This window comes from Balearica regulorum, chromosome 19 (assembly GCF_011004875.1).
Source record: "Balearica regulorum gibbericeps isolate bBalReg1 chromosome 19, bBalReg1.pri, whole genome shotgun sequence".
Taxonomy (NCBI): Eukaryota; Metazoa; Chordata; class Aves; order Gruiformes; family Gruidae; genus Balearica; species Balearica regulorum.
The window spans coordinates 4,834,042-4,858,061 of NC_046202.1; the positions used below are offsets into that span (position 1 = coordinate 4,834,042).

General features: G+C 35.9%; 1 protein-coding gene across 7 annotated transcripts in view; it reads left to right on the plus strand.

The window, feature by feature from the left end:
- Window positions 1–24,020, plus strand: part of NCOR1 (nuclear receptor corepressor 1) — a 73,632-nt gene that overhangs the window by 7,446 nt on the left and 42,166 nt on the right. For all 7 annotated transcript variants that reach the window (XR_012838346.1, XM_075771212.1, XM_075771215.1 and 4 more), the window contains 9 exons: window positions 7,226–7,403; window positions 9,763–9,899; window positions 12,050–12,245; window positions 13,997–14,179; window positions 16,086–16,199; window positions 18,711–18,767; window positions 19,221–19,273; window positions 21,066–21,132; window positions 22,160–22,332. Coding sequence is in view for 6 of the 7 variants with exons in the window: in XM_075771212.1 (XP_075627327.1) it covers window positions 7,296–7,403; window positions 9,763–9,899; window positions 12,050–12,245; window positions 13,997–14,179; window positions 16,086–16,199; window positions 18,711–18,767; window positions 19,221–19,273; window positions 21,066–21,132; window positions 22,160–22,332 (1,088 nt within the window). In the remaining variant the exon portion in view is untranslated. The remainder of the gene's footprint in view (window positions 1–7,225; window positions 7,404–9,762; window positions 9,900–12,049; window positions 12,246–13,996; window positions 14,180–16,085; window positions 16,200–18,710; window positions 18,768–19,220; window positions 19,274–21,065; window positions 21,133–22,159; window positions 22,333–24,020) is intronic.

Below are 24,020 nucleotides of genomic sequence, written 5' to 3' on the forward strand. Positions count from 1 at the left end.
TGCAGAATTGTTATGGAAAATTCATCAGTTGTTCTCAACTTGGAGAAAATATGTTCATTGTTTATATTCATTCTAATAGCATATGCTTTCACTATGGGCTTCAGAGTGTTCTGCAACATAAAACTGAGTGGAAAAAGATTAAAGAAAGTGTAGAAGAGGTCCTGAGCTTTGAGGATGATGCCTGTGTTTTGTAAAAACAGGAAGCACAATATTCTGGAACGTGTTTAAATAGCAGTTACTTAAATTGTCTTTAATTTCAGCATTGACCTATTAATGTTTTTTGCTTGTAGCATGCAAAGAATCTTTCATCTTTTGGGGGGTATGCCCAGCAGATTTTCATACTTACAAGCACACCTGTAAGCTTGGATATTGTAGCTAGAATACACTTCCTTCAGTTCTTGTTTTAAAGCACAGAATTATCTTAAATCTGCTTGGCATCAACCTTCTGGTAGGTTCTTGAATGAAAACTCTCTATCTTTTAGGATTGTTGTATCTAATGATCTTGTGGCTAGTTTTCTCACAATCCCATTCCACAACACGTTGCAGAATGTTGTATAATCAGACTTGAAGGGCTAACATAGATCAGTTTGAACTCAAACTTCTTTTCTTTGTCACTAATTTTTTTCACTGTTGTTTTTCTGAATAACTGTCATATGACTGTGCTGATAATTGGACATTAAGGCAGCAACTGAAGGACTAATAACTGCTCTTGAAGTGTCTAGTGCTTTTTTTAGTCAAGGCTTCTAGACTGCTAAGTCAGTCCTAGCTTGTAACGGTACCATTAATGTTCTGAGCATTGGAGTTTTAGATGGTAAGTAATACTTAGGCTTTTACTGTGTCTATTAATTTGAATAAATAACTTTTTATATGGAGGTTAGACCCATTAAGCTATTTTTAGAAATCTGTCAGAAATGTACATTTTAGTATTTTCTTGTGTGTGGCATATCGCCAAGATGCAAATTTGATGTTTTTGCTTGAGTGCTTGAACAGATTTATGATTATCTGACAAAATAAAAATACTACTAGGAAGACTTGTATTGCAAATGTAGCAATATACTTGAAGGGTTTTACGTGACTCTCAACTTGTAATTTTGTGTTACTGTATGTGAGTTGGAGCATTGTCTTGAAGGTACAGACACAGGGCTGTAGTTTGTGAAATCTAGTTATTGTTGTTTAATAGGCTGATCCTTAAATATGGCCTGGTTTTTTTTGTGGGTTTTTTTCCCCACGAGATTGTTTCATTACCTTTTTATAAAGTGAAATCATAGAATTATTCACAAGTATTGTTATCATGCTTTGGATGAAGCCTTTCTAACCACTGCTGAAACAGTGCCTTCACTCTTCATTTTCTCGCCAGAGTAAACTTTGAATAAATATCCCTGAATTAATTTTGTGATTCATTGTAGATCCCCTGCATAAGGCAGAGCCTTCCTTGTTCTGCCATAGGTTAGTTAGATCAGAGCTCAATTTACTAAGGCTGCTGATTTAAAAACAAAATCCCCCAACTCGGTTTGAGCCTTATATGACTGTAATCTAATTCTTTTCACTCTTTATATCACACTTAGTTTACTCAAAAACAAGATGAGGAAAATTCCCAAAAGGATGTGAAATTTAATTAGCAAATGTTGGTTAAGTACTTCAAGATGGCATGAAAATTAGTCTAAATGCAAAAGTGTTAGCTTGTTTCGTATATGTGAAGAAAAACTGAGTCTACCCATGAGACTGGTCTTTTATCCATGGAGGTGAATGTGGGAGACGGTATTCCAGCATGTGGGGCCATGGATCCGCAAACAGTGAGTCAATGACTCTGCCGTCCTTCTGGCCTCTTGACCCCTTCCCTTCTGCTGGCATAAACATTTGTGTGGCTGGTTGAAAGGTTTTGGGGAACTGGCCTGCTAAAAATAGTCACAGTTTTTAACCTGTTCTATTTTCCTGAGTGAAGAACTGCTTTTCTCAGGCAGTGCTAGCTTTTGCCTGCTTAAAATGCTGCAGGACTTGAGTCTTATTTCTGATTCAGTCATTGACTGTTTCCTGGGTAGTCTTTGATAGATTTCTTAACCTTTCTGTGACTCATTTTCCCATGTGCATACTGAAGATAGTATGTACTTCTGGTTCTTTCTGAAGCATTTTGAGATCTGGAGATCAAGAGAGATTGTTCAAATTAGTATTGTCTCATAGAACCAGATCTGAAATTACTCTATGACTGTTGGTATTGTAATATCCGGTTCTAAATTATTTGTAATTTACTCAAAATTCTCCACATATGACAAATGTAAGTGCAGACAGTAGCTTTTAAGGGGAAGTCTGAATCGGATCTGTTCAGTAGTTTGAGCTGGCCAAAGAGAAAAATATTGCAATACCTTTAGAAATAAACATTGTTAAATCATTTCCTTGCCCAAGAAGCTCAAATTAACCCCGGGGCTGAGTATCTCTTAACGGTTCCTGAAACTATTACTGTTGTCACTGCTTTTTCTCAGCTAGGTATCATCAGACATAACAGGGTCTTTTGAGTCTTTGCTCCTACTTCTCCTGTAATTTATTTTGTTTTTTAAGTATTATCCATGTAACCCTGTTGGGTTTCCCCATCCCTTATGTGTTTTACCCATGGAATCTAGGAATGTCAGTGAAGTGGGACACTGTAGCAGAATAGACTGGGTTCTGAAGCACAAACCAAGAAATATTTCTTTCTAACCCTTCTAATTGTCAGTATTCAGTTAGACAAGTTGCCAGCCTGGCTGGCAGCTGTATGAAGGTATTCACAACTTAACTTTATCTTTGTGAGATGTTTAAGGCAGAATTCTGAAGTCTGTAACTGTTCATGTAAATGTTTATGTGAGAAACCTCTGAAATTTGCAGGATAGCATGAGAAGGTATGAAAATACTTGCCTGAAAAAACAGAATCTTGCTGTCATTGACTGAGCAGAGTTGGAAGTTGATTTCTTATATTGTGATTTGTCAAGGGTGCTGAAAATGAAGATGAGCAGCCCCTCTTCTGGTGAAGAAGAGGGAACCAGTGGAAGGATCGGAGAGGCAGAGAGGGTTAATAGCGAGGAGCTTAAAGGAGGATTCTGACTGGATTTGAGTGGAGCAAGACGAAGTTTGTCATGACTAATGGAAGGATACAGCAGTGAGGAAAGCCCGGATGAAATTGTTTACAGTCCACACACACAGTTACAACTTAATGCAAAAAGACTGCCGTATTCAAACATAAACTGAACGTATGGAACTTGCAGAGGTTACAGCAGGAAGCTGGTATTGCCCTCACTGACCAAGAAATAGATTGATGAAGAATAATCTGTATTCACTGGGTACGTGCAAGCAGATGCTGAAGAGAGAGGCAGATGCTTTTAGAGTAAAGATTCTAAGGTTGCCTGCAGACAACTAAGAGTTGAAGTCAAGTACTTATATCCGCAGTTGCAGAATTAAGACAGGGAGAGATGAGCAGAATATTGGTGGTAATTCTATAGGCAAATATTGTCAAAAACTCCTCCTTCCCTCCAATATGGCAGAGTGTAAACAAGCTTATACTATAGGAGACTGGGAGATATGATGGGGCCTGCAGAGCATGTAGAAAGGTCAAATTAGGAGGGTGTGCAGGCACATATAAATGTCTAACAAGAAAAGGAGGCTTAGAGGGAGGGAATATTGTACTTCAATGTCATTTTATGTGGTGTTGTATTACAGTGTTGGTTTTGTCTTGAAAGAAATTAGATCCTATGCAGAATCCCCATCCTGTAGTCCCCTCCCTACCTTGTAATTGACCATATATAACCATGTATTTTCCTCTACTGTTACCGCCCTTATCTCTTCCTGCTGTTGTGCCAGTTCCCTTGGGGAGGAAGAAGAATGCACCCCCACCACTGATAACTTCACTTTTTCTTTTTTTTCCCTCTCTTCACCTCCCACCTCTCTTATTAACCACAATTATAACCTGTAATGCTGTTTCTGTTGCCTTCCTCTGTTGGCAGCTTTTCTTTGTTTCACTTTTTAAAAAAATTTATTATGGTGCTCTGAACATGATCATACTTGCAGTTCTGAGTAGGAAGGCCATTAGACTGAATGTTTTCATATGTGTTATGTAAAACTTGTAGGTTATGAGATAGGAGGTTAGAGATAGCATTGTTGGGTGGATGAAGGATGTTGTGTGCCGTGCCCCCCTCCTCCCCTTCATCTCTCCATGTCTAGCACAGAATCGGAGAGATGGTCAGGACCTCTTTTTGCTGTTGGTTGTGAAAGTCTTATATCAATAAAGATTTCAAGACTAACAGTCCTAACACAAACCTAACAATCTGTACACTAAAGTTGTTGTGAATGGAGAAATAGCCTTTATAGCATCATACAAAGTGAGTGTGGATTGAACTTTCAGCACTTGGGTTAATGATCAGCTTGTGGGTTTGACTGAATATTGAGGAAATAAGGAGAAGATGTAACTTGACTGAGAGAAACTAGAAAGAACCTTGAGTCATGTGGTAGTTGGCCTATATTTGTGTGTGATTTTTTTCGAGTGGTTGCTCTGCTGATCCCCTCTGCATCCCCAGATTCTTCAGATCTACTTGATTGCGGTCAGCATGTCAGAGAAGAGAGTAAGAACAGAATGAGTATTTATTGATACTTTCCCAGAATCTGCATTTCTGGCACCCTATGCCTCAGAATGGGTATCGCAGAAGTAGAGGAGATATAGAAGTGGTTGGCAAGGAACAGCCAGGTAGGCTAGGATTCTTCAGCATAGAAAAGATACGGCTGAAGGGATATGGTAGAAGTCTACAGAATCATGTGTGCAATGGGGAAAAATAGAATATGAGATAGAAGTTTGGTCTTTTCCAATGTGAAAACTAGCGCTATCAAAGGAAGGTAGCAGGTCCAGAGCGAACAAAAGCTGGTGATTTCTCATGTGAAGTGCCACTAAACTGTAGAAGTTCTCACAACAAAGTTGTGAATGTTGAGAGTTTCAACTAGCTCAGAAAAAAGCTGGATGAACCAATGGAAGAGAAAGCCATTAAGAAATTTTAAACAGAAAGCCTCTGACTCAAGGAGTCCCTGTGCCATGAGGAGTGTCCCTGGGAGCCCCTAGAAGGCTGGAGGGTTTGTTGGGAAAGTACTGGTGTGTGCTCCCCACGTGCCTGCTGCTGGCTGCTGTCAGTCACAGCATATTGGGTTAAAGGAGCTTTGGTCAGATCCAGTATAACTGTCTTTATTCCACACTAAATTTTTTAAGGTGTAGCAGACATACATATGTATAAAATCCAATTGGTCATCTTCTGCGTATTTATGAAGACTGCATATAAAGATACACAGGTGGTGAGGTAGCACAAGTTAGGGCATCAGCAACTCATCAAACTAAGATTTGTACTTTTGTAACCTTAAATTGTTTGAGCATCCTTATACCATGGAGCCATTTATCACATTAGTAAACATTTGATTGAGCTGGCAATTAGCTATATGCCATAGTTTTGCATGGATTTGCATGGAAGTTGAGAGAGAAAAATCAAAGGTTTTGTTGTTGGGGTTTTTTTGCTGTAGCTTGGACTTAGGAATACATTTGAGTGCTCAGGTACTATAGCTTGCAAGTAACTACTACAATGTATATTAGCTAAAACTACTTGCTTTCTGACACCATTTCTTGATTAAATGGAAAGCATATGACTCAGACCTATTAGACCATCACATAGTTGGTAAAGATGTACTCTGAGTGCAGTATGAATGACAAAGTGTAATAAATGTTAATTGTGAAGAATTCTTTGTTAGAACTTGTCGCTTGAATATGAGTTGTAGGTACTATAATAGATATATAGGTACTATAAAGCACACGATGAGTGATCTGTAGTATTGCTTTGAAAGAGAAACTGTAGTTTTTCTTTAATTTTTCATATCTGAAAACCAGGTTGAAGAGGTAAATTAAATTTGTCTCGTTATTGTGATAGTCCAACATATAAAGCTTTCTTCGTTTGATGGAGAGATGGGGAAAAAAAAAACCCTAACCAGAACAGGAATGATAAACTATGTCAGATAAAGTTTAATATCTGTTTGTATCCTTTCCTGAGCTGATTTTGTCTGTTGGCTGTTAATGGAAAATGCAGTTCAGAAGTATAACTTTACATGTGATGTTTGTGAAAGGCTGCAGATTAATGTGCTTTGAAATGAAGCCATCTAGGCAGGGATCAACAGTTACTTTATTTGAAGGTCTGATATGTCTGCTAGGCTCTGGATCAGAGGTTGAGAATTTGCTACAGGTCAGATAGAATTCTGTATTTAATACATAGACTCCAAGGATTACATCTTTTGAGCTATCGGAGAGAAATATTTTTTGTTTAAAAACTATATATGTCCTGCTCTTTTGATTAGAGCCATATTTACCTGCTCAAAGCACCGATGGGCCCAATGTTTAATCGATCTCTTCTGATCTTCAGCAGCTGAAACTATACACAGCTTCATAGATGCTCAGACACTTTGTTAGTGGACTTGTCTGGATTTTTTCAGTCTTTAAAATCTTCCCCAGATCAGTATACATTTCAGTGTTCACTGTTAGTCTGTAGCTGGAGAATACAATAGAGGCAAAATAGTCATCGAATGTCAACTAAGCAGGATTGTTTTAAGGCTTCATAGTATATTCAGTTTCTGGCATCCCATATGAGACAAGCTATGCTGTCAATTGAAATTGAGGGTTTTTTTCTTTGTGACTCCTTTTTTCAACTAACTACTTCTGTAAAGCTGCTGTTAGATGGCAATAATATTTTAGGGCCTGACTAATACATTGTGGCTTAATGAATTGTAGGTGGTATTGAGGAAAGCAGCCCTAAGACTACCTGAATCTGAAAGTAAGAAACAGTTCATAGAATCCAAAAACTCTGTAGAAGAAATGAAAGTGAACTTCACAATGTGCTAAAGAAATTTACTGTAAATAAAGAGTCCTTCTATAGACTGTTATAAGCTCTTCTACATCTATTTAAAGTGACCCACTTTTCTTTTAAAATCCTCCTAATTCATGGTAAAATGATGTGTTCCGACAATATAATCCTCAAATCTTTGTGTAGACAATGCTGACATGTCTCATTTTGAGCCCATTTAAGACCTGTTAACATGTTTCAGACTAGAGTAACCTATTAAATAAATACATCAGGAAAAAGCTTTTACTGGTAATGGTTGTTTTGCTTAGGTGACTATGGCTGTAATGTATTGTGAGTACATCTGGTACTTCAGTGCTTATCAGTGATCTTTTTTCCTTTAGGCGGTTTCCTAGAAACATGATTGCTTGCTGGTCTTGATCTCACAGCTTTGTGAAGACTTCTTCTCTGATAATGTCAAGTTCAGGCTACCCTCCTAACCAAGGAGCATTCAGCACAGAACAGAGTCGTTATCCTACTCACTCTGTCCAGTACACTTTCCCTAGCACCCGACACCAGCAGGTAAGGAGACATGAGGGTTACAAATTTAGCAAGAGTATGATTCGGGTGTTTGCTGTGACAAATGGGCTATTTTAAATTTTTTTTTTTTTAACCAATGTAATACAAGTCGTTCACATTTAAAAACAGTGGAGTTACAGACCAATATGCCCAGTTAAAACTGACTGGCGAAATCTGTAGAATGATGTTGTTTGTGTCTTTATAGTTTGATTCTTGCATTAAGGCTGATGGGTCTATTTATTAAAGTATATTGTGGTTTTGAATGTAACTTCTGGGAAGTATAATCTGTAACCATGTACTGCTCCTTGGCTCCTTCTGAAACATTACCTTGAAATAATGTAATTACCTGTGGAATTACACCCTCCTGCAATGCTGTAGCTGAAATTATTAAAATTATTAAAATCCCTGACTACCATTGACTGCAATTTTGGCATCTTGAAGTTTTTGTTTGTTGGTTTTGGTTTTTTTTCCCTCTCTTACCCCTTCTTTCTTTTTACGTAGACTAGTATTAAAAAATGTTCTATAAAACTGTGAAGGTATCCTACATAAAACCCTACAGCTTGTCAGTTTGTCAATATTTCCTGTTATTTAACGTTTGTAAATCTACTCAAACTGGCAAAACACTTCTTTAGAAATGGATCTGTCTTAAAGACTCTACATTGAGAATCTTGTCTCCTCAGCAGGTTGAGTCTTTTTGATTCCTATGTCCTCTGCTTTTTTTTAAATGTTGAAAAATCAAATATAAAGAAATATTCAAAGTGGCAAAGGAAGTGTTTTGCCTGCTGGGGAGAACTGCTGCCAGTGTTGCTTGGATAAATAGTTGTGGGGTGATTTTGTTTGGTTTTTTTCCCCCCTCCTTTTTCCTGAAAGCACTGCATTTTGCTTCTTCAAGATTATATATGTATCTGCCTTTTTACTTACTTGTTTACTTGTTTTATAATTCTGTATCTTTATCACAGGGAATTAATATAAACTTCCTTTTTTTATTATTGGTTTCTCATAGTTTGAATAAGTTTGCTGGGGATTATGTTCATAAACTTTTGTTATAGTTTTGCTTTAATTTATTAATGTTTAGTCATCATCCTAAATTTGGCCAACTAAGTGTGTCTGAGTCCATATACATTGATAGCAGTAATTTTCCAATAATATGCAAATAACATATCTCCAGTTAGTATACATTTAATATGAATGCAGTGTTCTGGGTGTAACAAATCCTAGGAAAGACTGGGCTCTTGGGGCATCTGTGGGTACTAAGTTTTTACGGTGAATTAATCTCCTATTAGGCCCAGAAGTATGGGAAGTGAACCCATAGTCATCTTTTTTTTTTTTTAGGAGGATTATCTATAAGCAAGAGATTATCTATAAGCTAAATGTAGTTCTTGACAAAATTTCTGTGCAAGGTGGAGAATGTGAATCTGAAACGTAAAAACTTGTGTTACTGATTTTTTTTTTTTTTTTTTTTTTTTTTTTTCTGAAGCAGCTGCACTAGTGCTTCCAGCTAGCTGTGTTCTGCTAGCCAAAATTGGGGTAATGGATTTCTAAGAATCTCCTACTTGGTCTTTCTGCTGAGCATTAATTCTGCCATCCTGTGCTCTGTATGGCATGGTAGGCTGTGGAGGAGTAGCTGTTGGTTTTAGAACAGCTCAGGTTTCCCTCATTTTAATGAAATTCTCCTCCTGCTACAGATCCTTTAGATGTTTTTGTTCTACTTACATGTTTGCAAAAGGAAATTAAAGAATTGGAGCTTTTAGGCTTGTTCTGTATTTATTTTTAGATAATTTTTAAAAACTAAATCTTACGGGTAATGACCTATTGCATGTCTTGTAGAACTTCTCTTTGGTTAATGCCAGCCACATAAAATTTTTAAAAGCAAGAGGTCAAAGACTCATATATACAAATAAATTTTGTACCTCACTTTGATTATAAATTATATCAGTCAGAGGATGCATCTTGTCTGGCTCTTAGTCCTAATTAATAGTGTCTGATATAAAAATGTCTTGAGGTGACAACAGAAGGAATTGCCTCAAGGTTGCTGAAATATATTCTCAGTTTACCACTTTGTAGTTGGATGTGCAAAATTGATTTTAAAGGATATTCTTCTGCTACTGATTCATTTGTGTTTTGTTAGAAGTTGTAATAAGCTAGGTGGAATTCTTAGCATAAGTATTTAGTCTCTTTAAAGTTCATTTAAAACTTAGAACTGCCATTTACAAATATTATTTTTTTGAACTGGAATAAGCCTTTGGTGATCTGGTCTTAGTCTGTATTTAATAACTTTGGAAATTATCATTACATGACACCAGATGCTTTTGATTTTGTCTTCTGCACCTTTTCTTGTTAAGCTGAAGTGTGTTTCGTTTAGGAATTTGCAGTTCCCGATTACCGTTCGTCTCACCTGGAAGTCAGTCAGGCAACCCAACTCTTGCAGCAGCAGCAGCAGCAGCAGCAACTTCGGCGCAGGCCTTCCTTGCTTTCTGAATTTCACCCAGGCTCTGACAGGTGAGGATGCTGGTTTTGAAGTGTATGAGCAGGAATCTTCTATGAGTCTGTGCATTCTGTAAAGTTAGTTTTAACTTTTGAATAGAAAGGTTTTTTGAGTTTCACAGTTTTTGCCTAAGTACTGACTATATTAATTGGTGTTCCATTGTTGCAACAGAGTCTGTCTCCTGTGTTTGAGTGTTGTAGCTGTTGTGCAATTCAATTCCTAGGTCCTTTTGGTTTAACTAATATATTTGTTTCACAGACAGGAAGTGACAATCTGCTTCGCTTTTCCCACACCTCTCCTAACAATGCTGTCAGTAAGCTTCCGAGAATCCAAGTGCACATTGCAAATTTTTTAATGCTGTTTACCCTAAAAGCCTGTAAAGTTTGTACCATTGGATAATTTAATCTTGCTGAGTAGAAGCAACAAGTACAAGAGTTGTTACAGTGTGAATATTACCTAACATATTTCCCTCATTAGGTTTACTTATTCAACAGATGATATCTGTGTGGCTGAGCAAGTCAGAAACAACAGAGCTAACTGGGTATTTTCAGTGTTTTACAATTCTTACAACTAAATGTGGCGCAGAATGGACCTGTAGGCACAGAGGACTAAATCAGAGCGTGTGCTTCTTTTGGCAAGGCACTTAACAGCTTCATATCATTTATTCTAAATACTCTTTTTTCAGTATCCTATATCATTCCTGTCTCTGTGTAAGTAGATGCAACTGATCTGGGTCCGGTAGGTTAACTGAGGACAAGTATAGTGGACAACTACTGTGAATCATATGTGGTAATTTAGTTTCAGATTGGTAATATCTTACTTCTCAGTAAAATCGGTTACTTCACGATGGATATTGATGAATATTCAAATAAGGTGGATAGGTTCAAGAAAGTTTTCAGACAGTATTAAGCATTCATTTGCCTTTATTCCTGAAGGATATTGGATATGCTTTGAAAAACAAATTTAGAAATTAAGAACCCACTACAGATCAGAATAAGTTTAACTGTATTAAGTTAGCAAGAATATGCTTATGTTTAGAGGAGAGGACACTATATGATTTATGCACCTCAATTCTTCAGCGTATTAGTATGCTGATGTACAGTCGTAAGCAAATGTTATTGCTTGTAACAAGGTTTTGGGTTTTTTTTCTTGGATTCTTAGTAAGTATATCTGCTAGGAGCAACTTTATATGCTGGATTACTGCTAGCAGTTTATTTTGGCTGTAACTGAGGTATCTGGTTCTAAACAAATACCAGTGATGAATGTTATGTAAATACTGGTCTAGCTTAAAATCTCATTAGAATATTCCCAGAAATAACTTGATGATAGTGAAATCTAGGGCTTTCATATTGCCTTCATGTTGTGTCACCAAAATGTCATAAGGCTCTGTTTTAGTGCTGAGAATCACACTAGCTTTTAGAGTTCTCAGAACTTCAGTTTATAGCAGAAGTAAAACCCCCCTACTCCGCATTGTAAATTTGTAAAAGCTTTTTCAGGAGTTCTGGCAAAATACAGGAAACTACTGTCATCTCTTCAGTGGCACTTCGTAGGAAGATGTTGAAGCATATGAGGTTCTTTTATGGACATCCTGTGCGTTGCATTGTGAAGAACGTAGTGATACTGTCCTTTGCATTTTTTTCTCAGTAGGAGGAGTTTTTAAATGACTCATGGATTGAATCAATGACTGTTTCTGTCATATAGCAGCATTTTAGTAGAGATGAAGTTCTAAGTAGACTCATGGCTTATTTCAAGCATTCTGTGTATATTCAAAAATTATTTGACTGCAAAAGTGAAATAATGGAGCTGTTGTGGCCATCTGTGTTCAATGGAATATAGTACTATATTTATCTAATGGATTTTTTTTGGTTTTTGTTTATAATTTGAATCAGAGCTTTGATTTGAACAATGTCATTGTAGCAGTGGTATTTTTCTTTAAGAGTTTGTAATGATAGACATGCATTTAAATGATGTCTTTTGACATTCAGGTTAGCTTTCTCTTTTTCAATGGATTTTAACTGTTGTATTTTTGAAGATCATACTTAGTGTTTAGAAGGAGCTTCACTGAATTGCATCTCCTCTATATTTGAAAAGGGTTGAGGAACACCAGATAGTTTTCTTGTATGGAAAATGTATATTTTAATAGTTTATCTCTTCTGTCTGTTAGGCCTCAGGAAAGGAGAACTGGATATGAACAGCAATTTCATCCAGGTCCATCTCAGACAGATCATGATTCACTGGAATCTAAGCGACCACGTCTTGAACAAGTCTCTGATTCCCATTTTCAGCGTGTCAGTGCAGCTACTGTCTTGCCTTTAGTACATCCTCTGCAGGAAGGGTTGAGATCTGCAGATGTTAAGAAGGTAAAGCAATTTTCTGTTATGATCCTGAAGCTGTAACTTCCTGCGTTGTGGTAACTCAATCGTTTTTTTCCTGTTAGGTAATTTTTTTATTTGTTTGGGTTCATTCTTTAATCCCAGAAATTTAATTTTACACATTATCACAAACTGTGGTCATAAGTCAATGTTACTCTTTTATGAAAATGAACCAGAAGATAAGTCTGCCTCAAACACAGCAAAGAGACTGGAGTTTTGAGTTGCAGCTACACTCTTAAGTCATTAAAGACTCACTTGCAAAATTATTATAGTACAGTACATGAAATATTCCTGCTTTTCAGTTGAAAGCTGCTGTGAATGCATGCAAGTCCTTTTTTTTTTTCTGTAACGAGTATTTGTACTGAATGGTCAAAGTACTCCCCTTCGCCCCCTCTCCCTTTTAAGCATTTGAAATACATCTGCTTATTTACTTAACAATAATTACACTTGTCACTGTCTCATTTTTGGGTAAATCTAAGGCAATCTAGTTTAGTGTGTGTATTTCCTATTGTAGATACTGAATATTGATTAGAGCAATTTGTATAGAGCAGACAAATGTCTCTTAAATGAATATTTAATATCTTCCCTCATGCACACACACACAAGCACGCAGACTCACACACCAAAAAGGTGGTGCGTAGTGTGTATGAATTATGAAGGTGAGCACTCAAGTTTCTAAACTTGATCTTTTCAAGGAACATATCACCGTATGGATTTGAAAAACTAATAGGCACCAGATTTTTTTAAAAAGTTGATTACTTGTCTTGCCTTCTCTCTACCATTCCTTTTATCATGTGAATAAACTGTCTGTGAAGTAAAGTAAAATTATGATAGCATGTGATTTCTCGGTAACTTGCTGTATGGCATAGCAAAAATATGATCAAAGGGTATTGGAGAAACCATGCTAAGGTATGCAATGTTAACATGCTTGCATGTACCTGAATTTTTATCCAGGCACTACATATAGAAATCTACTGTCTCAATGTAGAAATACAGCCTAGTATTATCTAGAGGAGAAGTGGCATTCAGACATGTCATCTTTCAGTCAGATTGGCTTGAGTGAGGGGTGATACATTTTCCAGCTAGGTTGTCCTCGAGCATGATGGTCTGAGGATGTAAACAAAGAAAAGGTACAACAGTGCTGACCTTAGAACATGAAGTGTGTTGAAATATGTTGTTTGGAAACAGACCAAAAAAAAAAAAAAAAATCAAAGCCAAAGGAATAGTGACCTGTCCTCTCTTAAGTCATCGCTTCTCTTAAGTCATGTTAAGTTCAACAAAACTTAACATTTATAACCACAACTAATTCCAGATGTCCTTTATCAGGCTGGTCATGGTTGTCTTCAAGAATATCCTCATCAATATAAGTGCAGAGCATTGAGGATTGGCTCTCAAGTAACCCTTCCTTTAAATATAAAAGATATTGTTTACATTTATGAAGATATATTTTTAAAAGGGAGATGTTTTGATCTTACTTTAGTTTCAAGGTAAATATTGAAGTGTGCTGTTATTTTTAAAGGTGGACTTTGAAATTACAGTATCATAAATGGGCTGTCAGTTAATTCTAAAATATTCAGAGCATTAATAAATTGAAATATTAAACTTTAACTTAGCTTCTCAACAGAGATATAGATAACTGGAAATTCTTTTTAATTCTTGCATGCTAGTTTGGTTAGTGAACACTCAATCGCATGTTGTCAATATGACTGATTTGTCTTAATCTCCTGTCCCCATGAAAGGACCCAGCTTTTGGAGGAAAGCATGAGGGACCATCTTCTCCAATTTCTGGTCAGCCTTGTGGGGAGGACCAAAATGCTTCACCTTCAAAGCTGTCAAAGGAAGAATTGATACAGAGTATGGACCGTGTAGATCGTGAAATTGCAAAAGTTGAACAGCAAATCCTTAAACTGAAGAAAAAGCAAGTAAGCATAGCAGACACTACTGTTGTTATCTGCCAGTGAAAAAGGTGTGGAAAAATTTCATTCGTTGTTGGTGAATTTTTTGGTTACATGAAACAAATGAGCAAGTTAAAAAGGGAAGGTTACGCATATGATTTTGCTAGAATGCTTAAATAGATTGGATATAAAATAGTTTTAGACATTTTTGAAAATAGGAGAAAATCACATAGGAACACCAGCAGTAGATGGCTTTTTATATTGAACTTTTGTTGGCTAACTAGTGAAACAAGGGCACTGTAACTGTAATTTCAGTTTTAAAGATGGCTGCTGGGTGAGGGGAGGCTGTCATCTTCCTTCTTTCGCAGTCTGTGCAAGGGGAGAATACCTTGCATGCGTCTCCAAAACCAGAGCTTGTACAAAGGTCCCTGGATCATCTGCTTTCACAAGGGCAAGAGATCCTAACATCTGGAGCTAAGATCAGCCTTGGGCAAAAGTGTAGTAGGAGGAGTGCAAGTAGGCAGAGAGAGCAGAGAAGTATAGGAGGAAATACCACTTTTTTTTAGTACAGTCCTGTCTATGCTTTGCACCAGAGAACTGCACTTCAGCCATTGGAAGCAAAGGAAATGTTTGCTGGCAGGAGTTAGTGTCTTCCCAGTAGCTGTTGTGACCAACTAAACCCACCCTTCAATCTAGGCATCTGTTATTCATTGGCAAAAACAAAGTCCTTGTCTCTTTTTCCTCTTATGACTTTCAAAGATCCAGATAGAAGTAGTGCCAGCTTTAAGGTGTTTGGGTTTTTTTTAGTGGGAACTCTGTAGGAAATGAGAGTTATGCTGTAGGGTTTGTTAACTTGTAGGTCCCGGATAACAAATAGACAGCTCTCAGGAGAAGTATGTTTTTATAGTCTGGAAGTATTTAATTACATGTGAATTTTAATGACCTGTAAAGTGACCTTCAGCAGAAAAACAAAAAAGGATGTCACTAAATACCTGGCTGTGTGTTAATGATGCTTATCTTTTGGTTTCTTTGTTCACTTTTTCACAAAATCAGCAAGTACTATGCATATCATCTACGAAAGTTCATTTGTTCACATTTGTAGTATGATTTGACTTCAAAAAAATTACAAAGTTGCTGTTGCCTGCAATAATTGAGTGTGTTTGTTTATGGTATTCTGCAAAAATTTGAGATTTTGAATTCTTATGCACCAATATAGCACATTCTAGCCAGTGCTGTAAGACAGGATGGATCCCTAGTGTCAGAATTTCTTTGTTGTATGTTTGTGGCAGGCATGGATGAAGGATATTTACAATTAAAAAAAAAAAAGATGGTGTCACTGAATCAGATTTATTTGATGTGAAGGTAAATCACAACAGTGTAGCAACTAGGAAAATACTACAGGTTATTTTGCTTGTTTGGTATTGTAAGAATCTTGGAACTTCAATATATGTGGAGTGGTTTATTTTTGCTGTGAAGTACATTTAGAAAGGTGTTCTCTGTGAATTGTTAGAAAGATTTTTGTACCTTTTAAAAAAATAAGACAGTAGTAATAATGACACTTGAATATCTATCTGTTACTTCCTCTGTGAGAAGGCAGGTTTGGTGTAACTGTTCTCTGAAGTTAATATTTTTGTTTAAAGTTAAATAGTATAAATTACAATGCGACAGTGCCTTTAAATGTCAAGCCGAAGCAAGTCTGATTCAATGCAGGTGAATCTTGTAAACAGTTAATTTGGTTTACCAATAGTACAAAAAATAGTCTCGTCATTGTCCCTGTAGGCATTAAAACCATTTCATTCATTCCTTGTCAGTTAAAAAGACAAATAACAGGCAGTGCTAACTGTTGATCAGATGCATATTTTATCTCTGGTGACTAATTACTGGTAAGGGTAACATGGTGCGGATGGCTGATTTTCTTTCTTTCGTCTCTTAGCAACAACTTGAAGAAGAAGCTGCTAAGCCTCCAGAGCCAGAGAGGCCTGTCTCCCCTCCTCCAGTGGAACAGAAACACCGCAGTATTGTCCAGATTATTTACGATGAAAATCGGGTAAGCGTGCTTTTTAGTTGACTGAGTGTAGCTGCAAGTCTGACCCAATGTGCTAAAATTCATTATGTCTTAATTCACTTCCGTGGCGCAATTTTTGCTTCTCCTTTTTTTTACTGATTTGCCCACCCCCATCAATATTCATTTACTACTTCTTTAAATGAAAGACACTTGCATGACATTTTTATTCTTGATCACAGGATCCTCCTTCTATCTTATAAGCAGTCTGTGGGTCTCATCCCTAGACCTTTGTATTGAGATATATCTATCTACACACATACACGCATATATATAGATGTGTTTGTGTGTGTGTATATATATAGATAGATAGAAAATTGCTTCAGAAATTTATCTTGAGTTCTCTTTCTCTCACATAAATACTGACAAGCTTGGCTGAAGACCCAATTTAAAATAGCTGAAGGGGAAAAACTGCGTATGTCGTAAGATTCTACGCCTTCTTTTTAAATTCTGACTTTTGGCACTTATGATTTGGATAAATGAAGAGATACAAAGAGGTAGTATATAGGTGAATTGTGCGCTTGTGTTGCATAAGTGGTGATAGAAGTACAGGAGCTCAGTAATATCGTCAACAGTAGGAAAGTGCTTCCTGTGGGTTTTTCTTCCCCCGTAGTTTGAGATTAGGGAGTTGGATATCTGCTGGCTTTGAAAGTATTAGGATCTTTTGTGAGAGTGGTATATGTTTGTTTAATTTCCCAATTTTATTTTGTAGTTTAGAGGAACAGCTAACTTCTATTACAATAGACTATTTTTGAAAATTTGAGATGTTAAAAAACTGCAACACAGTACTAGATTTTATACAGTAGAACTGTGTCCCAAGTCTTCCATGCAGCTTGTTCTCCCCCTCCCCCAGTCATCTGTGAAATTTGGTGTATTTACTTAATACAGGACATTAGGACTATTATTATTATTATAAAAACTGATGTAACCAATGTACATCAATATGTTTACTTCTGGTTACTAACCAGTTTTACTGTTTTAAATCTCTTTCACAATATAATGTAATTTAAAAGTATTAAAATCATATGATCACCTTACAAGATTTCCTCATGCTCAGTTGTGTGTTGGGTAGTAGGCAAAACTATGGGAGTTTGAAGACATCTTAGTGGACTGCTGTGCAACCCTTTCTCTGCTAACTGTGGTTACAGGGGGGTTTTACAACAGAATTTTGAAGTTGCTATCGGATTCCCCATGTTGGGTTTGTGCAAGTAGGTGGGGAAATCCATTTTTATGTTGCATGAGATGGAATAATATGCATCAGTGTATAGTCATCTATTAGCTGCTGCTATCTGTGTAGCTCTTCATGTGGTATTCTATATACAAGTGGAATTACCAAGCTTGATGCATTTGTGAATCTATTTAACACTCGCTATGAGTTCTCACATCAGGCATTACATGTGCTGTAGAATGGCAGTATTGGTGGGGCTTAATACAACTAGCATGTGTTGGTACTCACTGCCTTATTTAAAGGGTTATTAAAGATGTGTGAAGCCATTCGTGTATATAGCGCTTGTTTGGTATCCTCTGCAGTTGTACAAGAGGACAGCCCCCTTGGCAGCTTTCATCTTCAAACTGTGCAGTTTAGGATAATTACTTTTAATATTCAGCTACTGTTGGTTAAAATTTGATTACAGTAATAGGGCTAGAGTTCAGTTTTAAATGTTTTGAGACCAGAAAAAACTTTCTACCAGGGTAATACTGTAATATTTCCTTGATGTATAATTATTTTGTACAGCTGTGAGTTCCAAAGAATTTCTCAAGATTGAAATTACATGAAAAGGGGTTAGAACTTGGCAGAACACTTTCTAATATTAACTGCTTTATGGGTTAGTTTCTCCTATATTTTTTCTTTGCAGATACTTTGCTAGCACATACAACTATTGAGGGGAAAAAAAGCAAACATGAACTAGTGTGTTGGGTCATTTCAGTTAGCCTTGTCTGCTGACAAAGGGCTTTGGAAGATTGTACAGGCTTGAAATGAATTTGTGAAAGCCAACTATCTGATCCACTGCTGCCTTCTTTAGGGTCATAATTATTTTGGTGTGTTTGCCTGGTGTGAGGGAAGGAAGACCTTTGACGTTCTTCTATGTGTGTATGCATACATTGATTCACACTCCCGGACTTTGCAATGGAGCATTTTAGTCTCTTAATTGCATATTTCCAAGCTATCTATACTTTGTTTTACTGGACACCTTTCTTCCTCTTAATAATTGTTTGCTGGATTATTTACTAAACGCATGTTCTTTTTGAACTGCAGAGGTCAGTTTCTGCTTTTACACTCTATCAGCTTCCAAACATGGAGATCAGAGTAGTACCTGTACCTGAATTGTGCAGTTTTCTTGATTTGCTGAGGCGACATTTCAGAAGTAGGTTAAGAAGTATATAGTATGATCACACAGAGGTTTAGCAGCTAGCGTAAGTGAAGGAGTTCATATACACTTTTGATAGTAACTTCAGATGATTTACTTAGACTATACCAAAAAATCTTATTTGCAGAAAAAAGCAGAAGAAGCTCACAAGATTTTTGAAGGTCTTGGTCCAAAAGTTGAACTGGTAAGTTGTAGTTTTGTGTTTTTCTTTTGTTCTATTTTCTGTGTTGCCACCATTGCTTTCATGTCTGTAATTCTGTTGTGGTACACAGATGTCGTTCTATGTTTATGTATAAAAGAAGCATGTGTTTAAATGCACTAGTGAATTGAGGCTTGAGTGAACTGATTGGTCACATAAGTGTAATTTTTAAAATAGATTTGAATCTATTTGAGAGAACAGTTTGAAATATGAAAAAAATGAAATACTGTTATATACATAAGTAGTTATAATGATCTAATTTTAAGTAATGAAATCTATGTTTTGTGTTGAATATTTTCTAGTCTCTTCAGATTGCTGCATCTCAAATTGAGTGCACTGTTGGCAGAATACTAGAGTATTGTTAACTATATTGCATATACTTTTAGAATTGCATGCGTTGAAAAGTACTAAGCCTACCTTTCTCATCCAAAATTGTAGCCACTTTACAACCAACCATCAGACACAAAGGTCTACCATGAAAACATCAAAACGTAAGTGCTTTAATGTCTTGTCGTTGTGCCATTCAAGGGATCTAGACTTAAACATTTGCTCAAATTTTTTATTGCTGTGATTTCCAAATAGGATGTGTGTACTTTAATTAAAAGCTTCCAGTCCATGTAACTTTCTGATTTCTATGTTGTAGAACAGTGCTGCAAGACATGAGTTATACGTACTGAAGGCAGAGGGAAACAGTAACTTTTCAGCTTAACTGAAAGACAAAAATAAATCATAAAACTCAAGTTAGTAGTACTTGTATTTTTCAAAGTCTAAAATACCAGATTTGACCTAGGCACTAGTCAACTTTTCCTGAATGACTATTCAAAGAAGTGTTTCAAAAGTTACCGCTGTCAATAAATTGTAGGAGGATTTTTTTTTTCATTATTATTTTTGTTATCTATTTATTTATTGACTTAACCATGTACTCATTTTCTGTCATGGGCTATGAGCAGAGTTGCTGCATGTTACACTTGTTATTTAGGACAAACCAGATTCAGTGATTTGAAATAAACTGGTTGTCTTCTCCTGGAAGAAACATATATTTTGAGGAAAATTAATTTTTTGTAGTTTCTTTTTTTAATATAGAACTTCTTTCTCAAATTTCCATGAGCTGTATTTTTTTATTTCACTGAAGCAAATATTATTTATAAATTGTAATAAAGTTCTAATAGATTAATTTGTAAATGTGCTTAATTAAGCTTATTTGTACTCAAATTTAAATGTCTGTAAAAGATACCTTCTCCATGGTGTGTTTTGTTGCATCTGATCACTTTGAATGTCTCTGAACGCAAAGATGATGGTGAACTCATTTCTCTACAGAAAGTCATTCATAACATAGACCAAAATTTTAGTTTTTACTTAGCTCTGCCAAACCATTATTGATTTCACTCTGTAGCGATGTTATAAAATTCCAAAATAGTGATGACTCCACTGCAACAAAAATCAACTTCTTTTGAAAGTATGTATTGCTGCTAGACTTTTGTGAAAATAATTGCCGAATTGTAACTGTCACATAAGTGTCTATTTCTTGCAAATCCGCTGTGAGGAAATCCCACTCTACTGTAACAATGAAGGCCAAGGCTTTTTCATGGCTTCTCTAGGATGGTAACCTGGAAGAAAATATTTACTTTCAAGTCTCACTTTGAAACTCAAATACTGGTGGTTTTGAGACAAACTTTACTGCTGTGGCTTGAGTATCCCAGCTCAAATTTGTTGAAGAACATTACTCTTTTCATAAGATTTCTATGATATCCATTCTATGATTTTTTTCTTATTCATAACCAATTTCTGTTCTACCAGTTTTTACAAAAGAAATAAATTGTCAATTTCAGATGTGAAGAAATCCATAGTGAGCTACGTGCATATCACTAAGTACTATAACTACTACTATTTTATAATATTTTGTAAGTACAGAAAAAATCCTACAGATGGCTGTCCTTTAAAAACTTCACTTAAAAAAAGTATTTCCTCCTCCACTCCTCCTAATGTAGCTGTATAGCAGTTCCAAAATACTTATTTTTTGAGTAATATATTGTAAAACTCTTAACTTTGGAAGCTTTTGTGTCTCAATTGCTTATTCCAGCCATCTTCAAGAATCTTCTCTCTGATAAAACACAGTATTAGTTAGATGATTGATTCATCAAGAATTTTCCCCCTATTTTTCTACCCCTGAAAATATTTTTCACAATAATGATCTGGCATCTACAATCCATGTGGGCTTTGTTGAGTAGTTTTGAAGTACTTGATTCTTACGTAGTTCACTTTTTCCCCAATTTTGTGTTCCAGAAACCAGGTGATGAGGAAAAAGCTAATACTATTCTTTAAAAGAAGAAATCATGCAAGAAAACAACGGGTAATCCTACCATTTTTTTTTTTATAAAAAGAGCACACAGATGGTTTTCTGTCAGGATTCTTGACTTGCGTTCCCAAATGTGTCATGAAAATCCCATTGATTAGAAAAAATAAATTCTTAAGCTAGAATTCTGGTGATTTATTGGAAAATAAACTGCAGGTTTATAACTCTGGTTTGTTGGTTATTTAACTGAAAACCATCTAAAATACAATCAGGAAAGGCTTTTTTTCTTTCCTTTCCTTTTCTTAAAGAGCATGAATGGAAGAGACCTAGTGAAAATCTTTAACTGTATGCCTGGCCTCTCTCTGAACCTTTTTTTCTTGTATAGTAGCTATAGTATCTGAAAGAAAATGGGGCAGATCTCCAATTTTAGAGATCCGACAGCATTTTTAATCAAACTTGTGAATGTTGGATACCAGTATTAATTGACTTAATGCTTTGTCTTGCATGCTGCTGTAGCAAGTGGCATACAAAGTCAAAAGTCTCTCTTGGGCGGTGTCCGAAAGATCATTTTTATTATTAAGAATAGCAGAAGGTTATACATCAAATTGGAAGATTCCACCATGAAAATGTAATGTAGTATTTTTCTTCTTAAGGTCCTAGGGTTTTTTTTATGTAGTGGCAGCTCCGTACATATTGCTGAGATTAAGGACATATTGAAATTATTCCAGCCCCATTCTGTTAATTAAAAATTTAAAATAAAATAAATAAAAATTAAAAAATTAAACCACTTCCATTAATTAAAAGCCTGGTACCAGAAGATGTGAGATTTCTGGAAGGCAGTAATAACAGTTACCATTGTGATGTGTAAAGCAAAGAAATAGTGTGTAGTATTCCAAATCCACATTTTTATATCCACTTCCTTACCTTCTCTCTGCTGAAAATTGTATATATGTCACCTTCAAAATGGAAAGCCATGAGAGCAGGAAAAATATGTCTGTTCCTTCCTGGAGCCTACCTGTGTTATGTGTACTGATCATTTAGTGTATTTGTGTTTAGTTCAACATTTACTTTTGAAATATAATAGGAACAGAAAATCTGTCAACGTTATGATCAGCTGATGGAGGCATGGGAGAAAAAAGTGGACAGGATAGAAAATAATCCACGCAGGAAAGCTAAGGAGAGCAAAACAAGAGAGTACTATGAAAAACAGTTTCCAGAAATCCGGAAGCAAAGAGAACAGCAAGAACGATTCCAAAGGTATTGCCATGGATTTGAAATATTCCTGTATAAAATAACTCTTTGACTTAAATTTTAAAATTCTTTATAATAAAATTGGTTCGGCTTAATAGTTAAAGGTTATGTTCATCACTTTATTCCTTAAAAAAGAATATTAGTGTATCATACAGTATAAAGTAAAATGGTCTTTTGTTTGTTCACTATGTTTCATGGCATGGAGCTCAAGTTTCACTTCACGTCCTAAGGATATTCATGACAGTCCTTCTTGTATATCCGCTGTCTTACATCTCGCCTTTTCCTGTCCCTCCCTATCAGCTTTGTCAGCGGTGCTAACCTCATTGGTTTGGTGTCCTCTTGGGCTGGTTTAGTGATGTCCAAATTGTTCCTTTCCTATCCCCCTTTTTAGATCTGCCATCAAAACCTGTGTTTTCCAAAAGAAATAAAGAAAAAGGGCTAATTAGCAAAGGCTAGTTATGTTGTGGTGTTGCTGAGACCGTATGAGTTCAGATGCTCAGATGCACAGAGGTTTGTGGAGTTGGTCTTAAGATAATTGGAGTGTCAGCTTCATGTGAGGCTGTTCATTTTGGGCCTACACCCTGATTTATACCTAGTATTTTTCTGTCACTGGGTGTCTATGTTACTCCTTTGTTTCATGATCCCTATATTCATTAGCCTACATGCTCAAAAATCATTTGACTTCTTTAATTAACAATTTGAATGATCTTTTGTTGTACTTGCCATGTAACTTTATTCCAGATGGTTTTGCTTTTTGAAGTATGCAAGCTACGACAATTAAGTCCCTGTTACTTAATTTTAATCTGCCAGACATTTGTTAAATGGAAACTGTACAAAGAGACTTAAAAAGGAATGAAGTGCAATTCATTTGAGAGTTCGTTTTATCTACAGTATTGTAGGTAGTGCTTTAAATTAGAATCAGGTCAAGTTTGATTCAGTTGCGTTCAAATCTGTTTATCTAATGTTTGAAATCATTTTAATACACCTTTGAGAGTTCAAGCCCCATAAAGATTTCATCTCATTATCTCTTCTAACGATCTGTCTAAATCCCCTACTTCATAAAACATAGGAAAAACAGATAGCTTGCAATATATCATGAAGCCTACAAGATCTGGATTTGTGGTATCAAGAAAAGAGGAAAAGAAAATAAATTCTTAAAACGGAACTAGTACGCTCTATAAGAAGCTTTTACTTTAAGAATATATCACATCTTTGTAATTGCAAACTACTTGGGAAGGGGCCATCTCTTTACATTATATTTATGTTCTCTAATGTAATGGCAACTTTTGTCTATAGCTGTGCTTATAATACTATGGCCGTGTAAATACTAAGGGTTTTTAATCAGATTTTGTGTGAATTGATTAGTTCAGTAAAATCTTTGAGCAAATGAAGATGTTTTGTCTCATTGATTTTTCTCTGAAATGCTTTTTGACCCACATGCTGTAATATATTATGATGTTCTTAAGTGTAAAGATCAGTAGCTAAAAAATTCTTTTCAAATTCAATTCAGAAGTTTAATATGTTCCTTTGTTGTAATGAATCTCAGTGCTCTATTAGTAACTTGACCAAATTGATGAAAGACAATTTTAATGTGCTTTTCTTCTTGAAAAAAGCTGTCTTTCACAGCGTATCAGTTACATTAATAGGCTTCTGCTGAGAATGAGAAATGGTTATCAGTGGCACAGAAATCATCA